This window comes from Glycine soja, chromosome 5, assembly GCF_004193775.1.
Source record: "Glycine soja cultivar W05 chromosome 5, ASM419377v2, whole genome shotgun sequence".
In the NCBI taxonomy this organism is placed as follows: Eukaryota; Viridiplantae; Streptophyta; class Magnoliopsida; order Fabales; family Fabaceae; genus Glycine; species Glycine soja.
The window spans coordinates 28,706,925-28,719,946 of record NC_041006.1 but is presented as its reverse complement, the minus strand read 5'-3'; the positions used below and the strand labels follow the sequence as shown (position 1 = coordinate 28,719,946).

At 34.6% G+C, this 13,022-nt stretch overlaps 1 protein-coding gene across 1 annotated transcript; it reads right to left on the bottom strand.

Moving 5' to 3' along the window:
- Positions 1-838: 838 nt before the first annotated feature.
- Positions 839-3,730, bottom strand: LOC114412448 (probable indole-3-acetic acid-amido synthetase GH3.1). Its single transcript, XM_028376347.1, has 3 exons — positions 3,263-3,730; positions 2,641-2,742; positions 839-2,535 (listed from the first exon to the last, which is right to left on the bottom strand). The coding sequence occupies exons 1-3, from the start codon at positions 3,556-3,558 to the stop codon at positions 1,149-1,151; spliced, it is 1,785 nt and encodes a 594-aa protein (XP_028232148.1). The 5' UTR covers positions 3,559-3,730; the 3' UTR covers positions 839-1,148.
- Positions 3,731-13,022: the final 9,292 nt, after the last annotated feature.

Here is a 13,022-nt window from a genome sequence, read left to right as displayed (position 1 = left end):
AAGTGTTTAGGAATATTGGAGACTTTGAATAGAAACTTGATAAGAAGGAGAATTCTTTATGGAGGAGAGAACTTTGTATTTTTTCTTGATACAAATGTGTAGGATTACATCTCTATCTCTAAGGACAACTCTAGACACACTAATTCTAGAGAGTTCTCAATTCTAGAGATCCAAAGAGTATTCTAGAGAATATTACAACCATAAGAAATATCTAGACACTCCAAACACTACAAGAATTCTCTAGAAACATGACTCATAATTACTTAAGCCCAAAATAACTAAGTCCAAGGAACCAAATAATTAATTTAGGCCCAAATCAAGTTTATATTTCAACATAAGTTGCAGTTCTTAGCTTTAGAAGATAGTCATAGCCAAAATATTGTTTTGACCAAATCCCACATGTTTTCCACATCAAGCTGGTCCCCCCTAAAGATCATAGCATTCCTAATGGACCCAAATGCGCACTCCACACCACTTTCCACAAAACATTTTCCTTTTTTCTTAGACTTCCAATGTAGTGTTGTTAGAGATGTTTTTGGTGTTGTAAGAAAGAAATGCCCACCCAGGATTAATTAGTGTAAAACACACACGTATATATATAGACATTCTTATGTGTGATTAATAAGAATATTCGAGAACTACCATACACGATTAATTAGTCTAAAATATCATATAAAATTTAGACCTAGCGTGTAAGGACAACTTTTTTTTATTTCTTTTATAAAAGAAGAGAAATGTTTGGAGTTTGAGTTTCACATCTGAAACATTATAACGACTTTATTAATTCAACTCAAATTCATGTTATATACGGGTAATTAACTTTACACGAAAAAGAAGAGAAAAGACAACCGTTTCTCAGACTTTTGGCCCCATGAAAGTTACATGCACGTGAAGGATATTAAAATTATAATGTATTAACATTATAAATAGATCGACTAATTAAACGTGTGCACATGATGGTTTCCTACATAGGATAGACAAAGATGTCTAGGACAATTCCTTTTGACCATATTTTTCAGAGACACAAATCTAAAACATAACACATAAACTTTAAAAAGGCACGGCCAAAATGAAAAGGCACATTCCTTTCAATCTCTTTATTTTAATTATTGAGCGCATGACTTCACGCAGGTATGTGTAGTTACCCTTCAACGACGTCGTTCCGGGGTCCAGTGTGGTTCAGAGGGGCTAAAATGAACGGACTCAACCCTAGAGTCGAGCAACTCCGTTATGGGCGTGAAGGTCACGCACCGTGGAACCTTGTACTGGCTAATAGACGCGCCACGTGAGATAGCGTAGTCCATAAGCTCCTCAAAGGTTCCATTCTTCACCACACGAATCTCTAACGGTCCAATAGAATGGTCCGCAACCCTACCTTGTCGATAAACGGCGTTCAGCGATTCTTCCATTGTTAAACAACACTGCTCCAACGCTTCAGTAGTTGGAGCGTTGGAAGAGTCCTTCATCAAGAGCTCCCAGTAAATCACGTAATGCCCCGGGATCGACTTCGTGTCCGCAAAGCTCGTGTACTCCACCACGCTCGTCTTGAACTCCTTCAACAGCACGGAGGCCTTCTCCACGGCGTTTTGTAACTCCGCTTCGTCCGTTTTGTCCGAGTCGATGCTCAGCAACACGTTTTTTCTCCTCACGAAGCTGAACTGCGGGGCGGTGTTGTGGAAGCCCGTCACTCGGAGAATGTCGCCCACACGGTAACGGCATAAACCGGAGTACGTGGTCACAACAATTTCGTAGGATTTTCCGAGTTCAACATCATCAAGGTCGATTAAACGCGACAGAGTGAAACTGGAACCTGAAGACGAAGAAGCATCATCATCGTGATCCTGAGGCAAGAACTCGAAGTAACCCATGTTTGGCATGATGGTGTATGACACGTCAGAGGGGTTGCAAAATGGGTTGAGGTTAATCCCAAAGAAGCACTCGGAGGATCCGTATATGTTGGAAGCGAGAGGTAGGCCTCCGCTGTAATAATCAAGAGTTGGAACATACTGCGCCATGGCACCGGTCACAACCACCTCTACATACTTGGTGTTTGGCCAGATTCTGGGGATTATGCGTTCCCAGTTTTCTCCTGAGCATTCTTTCACAATGAATTCAGCAAGTTCTGGGTCGGGTTTGAGGATTTGGGTCATGCGTTGTTTGATGGCAGGGTCAGTGATTTTGGGGTTTAGGGTTCCGGTGGAGATGTCGTGGGATAGTTGGGCCCAATTGAGCTGGAGCAAGTGGATGGATCGGAGAAGGCCGGAGGCGAAATTTGCACCAACTCTGAGGACTTGATGGCGCATGATGAGGCCGCATAGCATTTGGGTGTACATGCTTTGGAAGGAATCGGGGCAGAGGATTGCTTCGTCTGGGCTTGTGTACACGTTGTATGGGTCGTAGGGTCTGTTTTTGAACTGGTCGCTCTTGTACATGCTAGCCGACACTGGACGTGCCACTAAGCCACTCGGAGTTTTCTGCTCGGCTTTGGTGAACAGGAAGATGAGAGCCTTACCCTTGTCCATATCAGTCACGTATCTGTGTAATGTAACAACATGCACATGAATATAAACACAAAACAGAAGTTACCAAACTATCTATATGTAAAGGGAAAGGGGAATTAACCAAGGCATGGAAACATACTGATTCATCACTGGCATGGGAAGGCTGAAAATTAATTGACGACGGTCCATCTCTTGACGAATGGTTGGCATCAATTTTCTCTCCCCAGCAGATGTTCCAGAACTGCAATTTAATTAACGGTAGCTGCTTAATTAATTCACACTGATTCAAACAGAATTCATATTTTCATATAAAAATATCAAATTAAAGAAATTATATATGATACTATATACACTACACTTAAAATTACAATTTTACCTTAATAAAGGTCAATGTTTTATTTATGTTCAATGCAGTTTGACAACTGCAGAAAATGACATATGCATATATTGCAGACGTGCATCTTGTCTTTTTTTTTTTTTACGGACAAAATATTAGTTTTATTAGTAAAGGAGGTTCAAACTCACAATTTCTTTCCTTTTCTCTTCTTGGTTACCGTACAGTGGAGGGTTTTTTTTTTTCGCACCATCATTCTAAAGTTGGGTTATTTTTTTATTTCTTTGTATGCTAGTGGACTAATCTGGTACATCTTGTACCAGCCTTGGCTCATATTTTCAATAATAGAAAGTTCTTTTTGCCAAAAAAAAAAAAAAGAGAGAGAGATAATATGTATTATATATGTGTGTGCGCTAAGGTTATGTACCTGGTGAGAAACTCGGAGATTGGGTGAGCGCATAAAATAGGAGAGCGGTCACCATTAGCAATGCGATGGATATCATGCTTCAAATCATCATAGGAAACGACAGGAACCTTTGACTTGAAAGTGTCGCGGTCTGTGGCTCCATTCAGCTCAAACCGTTTCAGGTATTCGGTCTGGGAGTTTTGGCTGAGAATCTCAGCAAGGACCCTCTCTTGGACACTTTCAGTGTTTTGGGTCATATCCTCAATGAACTGCAAAGCCTTTGCGTTCTTATCATGATCACAAGTAGCAATGGCCATGGTGAGCTATCACAAATTAATTTCAATCACAGCACAAAAAAGATAGCTAATAGGTAGAGCCGTAGAGGGACGCGTTTGTGAATTAGGCAAGGTAGCTAACTCTAATTCTAGCTCTAGTTTAGTTAAGGCACGGTTCAAGAAGTGGATGAGTATGGATGGAGAAAAGTTGCGAAATGGGAGAGGTATTTATAGAAGCGGAAAATAATTGGGAGCATGAAACATGTGATTTACAGAATTACGTCATGGTTGCGGGAGAAAACAGTACCTGAGTGGAACTTATTGAGACAAAGGATTGCGTGTATGTTTCAAATTGTGTAGCTTATTGAGGAGACACGAGGGCCAGGGATGGTGCATGGTGGCCGACATGTGGGTCCAGATGTGTCGCCACGTCAGCAAAAGTTCTCCCAATATAGTAATACTCGGGCAAAATTAGGCGTTATAGGGTGTGTTGGCATGAGAAACTAATGGGCGCCGCCGACGCATTCAAGCAGGCAGTCAAGATCGGAAGCTTAATTAATTTTTTATTTATTTTATTAATTTTATAAAAATTGAAGGATAAGATTAATGATGGTATAACTGCGTCAATACACGAAATCCAAATCCCTGTGGGCAGAAATGTGAGAAAGAACTGAGAAGTTTCTACGTAGTACGAAGAAAACTTCACTGCACACTTTGCAAGTTATTACAGCCTATTTTTGCCCTCTTACTACATTTGTTGAGACTTTTAATTTTTCTTTATTCGTGAATTCTTATCAGAACATGCAGTTCGAGATTATGGGTGTTTTGATTTCTATTTTCAAACAATGATAGTGTGTTTGTGATTTCTTTTTATAAAAAAATTGTTTTTGGTTCTAAAAGAAACAGAAAATAAGGATACTGAACTTAGGTCTCACCACATATAGCATCATTCCAAATAATTTACACCCTTGTGAGCTAGAACACAGAATAAGAAGTATTATTACAATAAATTTCAAAATAATACTAATTAGAGAGTAAGAAGTATTTATAACATCTTTTCAAATTTATCTTTGAATAAGTATTTAACAAGGATTTTTTAATAAAATAAATAGATGTCACAATTTTTTTAATTTATTCAAAATAATAATAATTTATAATAATGCAAAAAAACTAATAAGAAATATTTAAAAATAGATAATATCGTATTTAGAAGGCCATTGCATTATTATACGACTTACCATATCATCTGAGTTTTTTATTTTTTTCCTTTTTTATTACCTTTAATTAGGTACTAATTTATAAATGAATGATGAATCCAAATATTTGTTAATGATTTAGGTCGTAATCACATATTGACAGTAGAAAGGTGCGTTAGGCGGTTATCACATGACAAGATAAATAAGATATAGGAATTGTTAATGCAATTTTTATTTGATTTGGTTTGGATTTGAGGTTTTTGTTTGATTCTTCGCGTCTTAGTCAATGGGGATAATTCTATAATAAAAAATCAAAGGGTAGGTTAACGGTTGATTTTTTGGTTTCTTTCTTTCAATTATAATAGTTACATTCTACTGCATTGTTTTCAACTTTTCTGCTAGTTTTAGATATGTTTATAATATTCTCTCATTACTAACAGTAAGGTGGATGGGTAAAAGTGATTAAGGATTCAAAGTTAATTCTTATTCTCCTTATTAATGCAGGTTTTTTTTTTTTTTTACAGAGATCTTCATATATTTTTAAAATACTACTATAATTTACTTGGTGAGAACTTTCTTAAAAAAAAAAATCTTTGATGTTCAGAAGTTACTTGCCTCGGTCACTACCTTGAATTATTAACTATATTTGCTTAATAAATATTAAAAGAACTCTTTTTTATTCAATAAAAATTGATAAGAAAATAATAATAATTGATTATGAAAATTGAATTAATGATGGTGCAATTTATAATGCTAAAAATCATAATTTAACAAAATATTTTAATATGTGCATTCTATAAAAATATTTATTTTTATATATTTAAAGCTTATAAATATGTAAATATTAATTAAATTTATAATAAATGAATAGATAAAATAATTTATGTGTTGATAGTGTAAAATAGTCACTACTACATAATAGGCCATTAACATGAGTTCTAGAGGATATTCAACATCGATTTTGAACCGATACTAAAATGATTGTCGTTAAAAGTCATTTTTTAAATTGGTTATAAAACTAATGTTAAAAATCATTATCTGCATCAGTTCTTTCGAAAATTGATGTAGATATGTGATCAAAATCGTGTAATATCTTAAGCGTTTTCTATATGAGTTTTGGCAAAACTCATGTTAAAAGTCATATATAATATTGGTTTTAGGAAAACCAATGTTGAATGTGTTATACAGCATCATTTTATCAAAAATCAATGTTGAAATGTGTTATACCATGTTAGTTTTTGTTCAAAATCGATGTTGTTTTTGTAGAAAAAAATTATATTTTGTATGTTTGTTAAATGAAACCAAACCTACAAATTAAAATCAAAACCAGTCCAACCAATATTAATGGTATTCATATACTAAACACTTAAAGTACAAACATAAAATATACTAAACATAAGATTAAAAAGTACATGAAAACAGGTATACTAAAATACATAAAACAATGATCTCAATATATAAATAACATCTATAAGTTATGTTAAACATAAGTCTAACAATTCTAAAATTTCTTAAACACTCAATGCTTCATTTCTAACTTTTAATAAACATTTTTTCCACTCAATTTGAATTTCCTTTATTCTCTCTGCTTTCAATCCTTTTAAATTTTATAGTGTTAGGATCCACATGAACTAGTGGTTTCTCCAAACCCACAAGTCTGACAGACAATGATCTGAGTTGTGTGAGCTACACTTCGGTAGTGTGAAAGAGAACACGCAAAGTCAACATGACATTCACTACTTCAAATACTCAAATTGGTATTTGGTACTAGCAGAAATGAATAAATATATGGATCCACCGATCCACACTACTAAAAAATATGTTTTTAATGTCACCATTTTATCATCGGTTTTACCAAAACCGATGTTAAAAAAAGTACGGTGGCATATATGTAAATAAGGTTAGTTCATTAACATTGGTTTCTAAAAAACTGGTGCTGTTAGCTAGATATTAATATCAATTTTTTGAAAACCAATGTTGCTATCATGATATTAACATCGGTTTTCAAAAAACTAATGTTGTAAGAACTAAGTTAACATTGGTTTTCTGAAAATCGATGTTGTAAAATGCTATATTAACATTAGTTTTTACTCAAAACCGATGTTGACCCTTTAGATTAAAATTCTCTAGTGCCTCTTGAATCAAAGAATCCTTCTTCATTCTCTTAATCTCTTTCTCTCTTGGTCCACACTCTATTCCTATCCTCCACCACATCATTGCCACTCTGTCACTCTCCGCCACTACGCCATCGCATTGTCGCTTCTTCATCTCTGTTGATGTGGTACTGGTTGGTCTCTGCCATTGCACGTTGTCCCTCATTGCCACTGTGTTCATCTCATACTTTGAACCAAGTTTGAAATTTACATATCTTGAACTCTCTTTTTGTCATGTTGATGTTTATTTGATTTTCCAACTCTGCATTTAAGTTGAGTATAGTAGTTTCTCTTCATTTTTCCATTGTCGTGATTCCTGCAAAAACAATGTTGCCTTCTCTTCAACCTTTATGTCTATATATGTTAGGAGTATTTTGAAGAATATTTTAACTTCACTATATAGGTAGGGGAAGAACATAGAGGATAATGGTAGGGTAGAATACAGATGCAGGGTAATACAATACACTCCCAAACTGCATAGGTAGTTAGTTGTTGTTAATTTAGTTTGAGTGTTGGAATTTGTATGACTATCCTTAGCTAACAAACATTTCTTTAGTTGTAGAAGCATGGGCAACAAATGTGCCATCTTATGAACTGACAATGCATTTGGTAAGGTGGCATTTCTTGTGGTCCTAAAATTTGGAAAGATTCGGATACTTCATACGTAATGTAGTTCCCAAGGAAAAAGTAATGTACTCTTTGTTTTAAATGAAAATGAGAATCCCACACTAATTAATATTGTTCCATTCAAAGTATAGATAGAACCATTTCAATAGGCTATGATTGTGTGGTGCTCAGTAGACCAGTTAAAGTGATTTGTTATGTGAGTTCAAGAAGTCTTGCATATTTGCATCAGTTGAGTTCAAGAAGTCATAGCAATGTAAAGCTTAAGTGTTTGGATATTGTTTTGTGTCTGGTTGATGTCATTGCTCTTGTAACATATTCTTGTAAATACCCAAATTGCGTACAACTCTACGCCATCAAATTCTACATCATTATATGTCTTGTTAGTACTTAAATGTTGTAGAGCTCAAAATTATCAATCTGAAGCATTGGGATAATAGACAATTGTTGTTCAGTTAGTTGGTTCCTCTCTTCTTTATGAGATATTGTGTCTCACAATTTGATTTTCCTATTATAGCTAACAATGTTGAAGGTTGACTGAATGCCTTTGAATTAGTCATTATTTTCTTCTACCTTGGAATAGAGTTCATTTGTTTGAGATGTTTTCTTTAGTTTTGAATGGTCATGATTTTTTCAATGTGCTCTTAGATAAAGAATCCACAATTGCATAAGAATGATTTTACACTAAAATACTGGTGTTGTTGGATAAGTCAGTTAAGAGGTGGCAGAATTACTAGAGTGATAGGCATATAATTACAGCGTAGTCAGTGTTATGCGTTCATCTCCCAAGTTGTAGAAAATAATAGTTCCTAATATAAGAGTGGTTTAAAAAAAAAAAAAAAGCCAGATGCTAAGAGTATGTTTAAGGGATTATATTTTTAAAGGTCATTCATGAAGTCATGAACCAGTATGGAACATGTTGAAATTATTGAGTTCTCTTACTTTGTTCGCCTCTTACCCATTGCCAATTATTTTCATATCCATCTAGGTTTAAAATTGATTATCTATTTGCTTCTACTAACTGCATCATTTCATTGCTACTTCTATGATAAGATTAGAGTGTGTTTTTGTTTTTCATTTTCACCTAAATAATGCTTCAAGCCCTCATCCTAGTATACGGTGTGCTTTAAATATATAGTAATGTAGTGTACTCATTACGAGACTAATTTAATTTGTAGCGAAGAGGATATTAATATGCACCATTTTAAGCCTCTCAACAAATCTAACAAATTTTCCATCCTCACTCTTGTTTATAAATATTTGAGGGAAATGAACACTTTCCTAAGGAGGTGTCAGTACCTCCTTCTCACCCTCTTTGTTTGGCACTAGATTGCCATCGGTAGGAATCTCAATTTTCCTAGGTGCTTAGTCCTTCTCAGTAAAGATGTCATCTACAACTTTTAGGAGAAAATCTTCTTTCTCCTAGGAGTCCTCTTGAATCCTCTTACTTCTAGTAATCACAACATTGACATCTCCTGTCTAAGGATTTGGTTCATCTTATGATGGGAGGTTGTCTAGTTATCTTTGTGACAAAATGGATTGTATGTTGGTGAGTTGAGACTCCACCAACTTCATTCTCTAATCATTTTGGGACATATATTGAAGCATGGTCTCTTGAAGAGTAGGTTGTATTTTCCTCGTGTCTATGCCTCTAATTTTTCATGGATTAAGGCCCAAACATCCCTTGACTCTGCCTGAAGCATTGTCCTTGATTGAAATTCTTGGGGTATTGATTGTAAGAATTGTTTTCTCTCCCAACAAAGTTGATCTCATCCATGCCTGCAACTAGCTTGTCATCAACATTGTATTCTCTTGGCCTATGCACAATCCCACATCTATCATGGGTTGGGAATGAAGGTGTAGTGATGGGGACTTGGGCTTGAGCTCTCATGAGTGTCTCAATCTTCAGTGTCAGAGCTTGCATTTGTTTTCCCAATTCAGTGTGGGAATCATCTTCCACCCGGTTGACGTGTTTCTTCATAATTCTTTTATCCCCTGAGTTTATAGTGGTTGGAGCACATATCTTCAATGATCTTGATGGCATTAGCAAGGGGTTTTAACATAAGGTTACCCCCCACATGCAACATCCAAACGCGGCTACTATGTGACGCACTCAGGTGATGCATATGATTTTTATGGGCAGCACCACTGAACAGGTTGTTCTCCAACATTTGTAGGAACTCATGCTTGAAGTCAAAAGTAACTCATTCTAGCAGTTCTGGTAGTAAGATGGGATTGGTATTCCCCAAGGTAGGGGTAAGGTAATCCATAAGGGTCTGAGCCTGATTAGTTGTCATTGTTCTTTCTTTCTCTTCATGAACTTCTATACGAAGTTTTCGGATTAGCTTGTCAATATTAGGTTTGTATTGAAGTGGTGGATTTTCGGACTTGGTTTGCATGCACTACAAAACAAAGGAGAAGATCAAGTGCAACTAGAAATAAGAATAAGAACAAAAAAAATAGCATATAATTAAATAAATAATAAAAAATTATAAATAAAACTGTTTGGTTTAAAATTAAACTAGTTAGGAATTTCACAACTAGTCCTTGGCAACGACACTATAAACTTGATGCATAAAATATGTTAGGTTTGCACAAGGATAAATGTATCCTATGCAATAGTAATTGTAACTCAAAAATCTGGATATCAAACCCAAAGGACCAGTTGTATTCCCAATTAGTCAAACTTATTAAACTAATAGTAGAATTGATTAAAAAAAGGATTTAAATGTTTTTGTTGCTTTAGTTTTTATAAGAAAGCAAATAAACAAATATAAAAAGGAGTTTGAGTTATGATAAGAATGGTCAGGGGTTATGACTCACTAGTATCAATTTTCTCCTAATCTTAGTCCTAATGAAATTCCTTACCAAGTTAATTATCGTTTCCGAAAATCAACTAAACCCTATGATCAAGGTTAGAAGATGTTTTTTTTTTGCCTTAAATCAATACCCCAATGATCATGGATCTATCAATTTAATTCAAATGATAAGTTTAATTCTAGGGATGATAAACTAAAGATTAACTAATTTATTAAAGATTACCCAAACAGTTTGATCGTGTAATTTGGCCTGAAACATTCTCTACCTAGATCTACCAATTACATGCAGATGATCACTACTATACAATCGATTGAGTATTAGAATGACTGGTTCCAAATAAACATTAACATAAAGAAAAGAATAAATTAACATAAAAACAATGAGGAATTCTATTAAGAACAAGGAGAGGAGTGCATTTGGATAATTACATCATAACCCTCAGACTAAGGGAACTAGCCACTCATGATCAGAGGAAAACTAGCAATCCTATAAAATGTAAACATAGACATACCAATAGTTAGGAACAATGATCATGATCCATCTTAACCGTGTTGTAGTTGCCTTCCAACTCTCAAAAGCCCTCAAGGTTCTCTCAAAATCGTAAAAGACAAGAATAAAACTTAATAATCTTTTTTACAAAGTCTAAAGACCTTTATATAACTTCTTAATGATATCTCACAAAAATGTGCACTACGATTGTGGTGGATTCACCACGACCATGGTCAGATGACACTGAAGCCTTGGGTCATTATGAATTGACTACAATCCTCTTAATTGACCACGACCCTCATGAATTTACCATGGCATTTATTAATCGACCCTTCTTGGTTGACCATGGTCCTCATCAGTTGACCATGACCATTGTCGGATTTTGGCACTGCTTTTGGAGGACTATTGTCACTTTATTGTGGTTGTGGTAAATGTACCACAACCGTGATCAAGTGTAGAGTCTTCAAATATTTACAAATTTGTGCAATTTTCAACTCTTTCACTCAATTGAACAGTTTCTGCAATACAAAACTAATGTCCAAACGCGAGTTGTGGTGAGAAAATACATGCAAAATGACACAAAAACTCATATATAATACCACACAAAAAGTGGTTTATCAGATACCAAATTTAAAACTTCCAAAAATAGTTATTCAATTGTCACTGTCTTTCACAACGTGGTAAAATGATAGCGATAGCACCACTCTACTAAGGCTCTATCAATAATGCTCTCCAATTGTTGTACCAAGTTACGATGCTGACAAATTGATCTCGAAGGACAAACAAAATGGTTGTTGTTAAGATGCATTGCTCATCATGTATGTTGCCATTTAAAAGATAGTATTGCATAACCATGACACAAAAACACATACAATTTTCTAAACCTGGTCAGTGCATTGACCCTCCAGTCTTCACGCAATGGCATGGTGGCTTTAAATTTTAATTTTAGGGTTATGGATTTTTCTTTGTGATAACAAATTGCACGAGTATTGCAATCGATTTTAATTTAATTTGAGATAGAATAATCATGAGATATGCAACTAAGTATATTAAGATTTTGATTTTAAAATTGTTCACCGTGTTATGTCGTTATCCCACCATGTAGGATGTAAGCGATTAGTATGTACAACCAAGTTGTCCACATGTCACACTTTAATTGGTCGAGACCACAACTGACATGGTGGTCCTGAACTATAGAATAATTTCTCCTATGATCTGATACAACATAAAAATGATGACATTTAAGAATTCATTTACTACTCTGTGTTTGAGATTCATTTTGCAGAGACATTTTCCTAGGATTTATTGAATCCTACGAAGAATAAATAAAGTTCAAGATCTAGAAGTTCTTAAACACCATTAAAAGGCATGCATTATTGGTGATAGACCTACTCTAACTTAAAGTAAGTGGTTTTCCGCTGAAGTGTTCAATATGAAAACTTACAAGAGTGGTTTTTCAGCATGAAGGAGTACGTGCATTTAATGCAAGTATTAAATGTTGCAACAACCACAATCTTCAAACGCGAGCTTAAGTGAAGAAATTTATCCATTTAGAGACAACAACCACTTGTTGAAGAATGCCTATAAATACCAGAAGTTTTGAAAATATGGAAATGAACAAATGCACTTTCATTCAAATTCTTTCCGTAAAAAGCTTTATTGTAAATTGTTGTATAGTTTGAAAAAAATCTCAACACCTTGAACAACTTGAGATAAAAGACTAAGTGTTGAGATTGTATATTTGTCTATAAGATGATTAAGAGTGAGTCATTGTGCAAACAAACAATAAATTTTTTAATTTGTGTAGAGCCAGCAGTGACTTGATAGGACAAAGAATACTAGGTTGTAACAAACATGGTGTCAAGCTTGAGTTGTAAGAGCTAAAAGTGGTAGTAATTAATACTTGAAACTTGTTGAAGTTAGTAAAACTTGATGATTAGCCAAGAATTGGACGTACTTTCAGTAAGGGAGACGAACTAGTATAAATCTAGATGTCTTTTATGCTTTCGTTTCTCTTATGCTTTAAACTGACCAAGGGTTCCAATTAGATTTTGTTTTGAAAATTCTATCTTCTTTGCAAAATCTATTTTCATCTTTTGAAAGTGTTTTTGCAGAAATTTGTTATCTTACAAAGTTTCTATTCATACTATAACTTTGTTTTTTAAAAAAAAAGACTTTTAAAATTTTAAAATCACAACTCAATCTTCCTTCTTGTGATATTTGT

Coding starts and splice junctions, on each gene's coding strand:
- LOC114412448 (XM_028376347.1), bottom strand. CDS start 3,558: ATGGCCATTGCTACTTGTGATCATGATAAGAACGCAAAGGCTTTGCAG. Junction 2,743..3,262: donor ATCTCCGAGTTTCTCACCAG/GTACATAACCTT, acceptor ATTAAATTGCAG/TTCTGGAACATCTGCTGGGG. Junction 2,536..2,640: donor CCCATGCCAGTGATGAATCA/GTATGTTTCCAT, acceptor TACATTACACAG/ATACGTGACTGATATGGACA.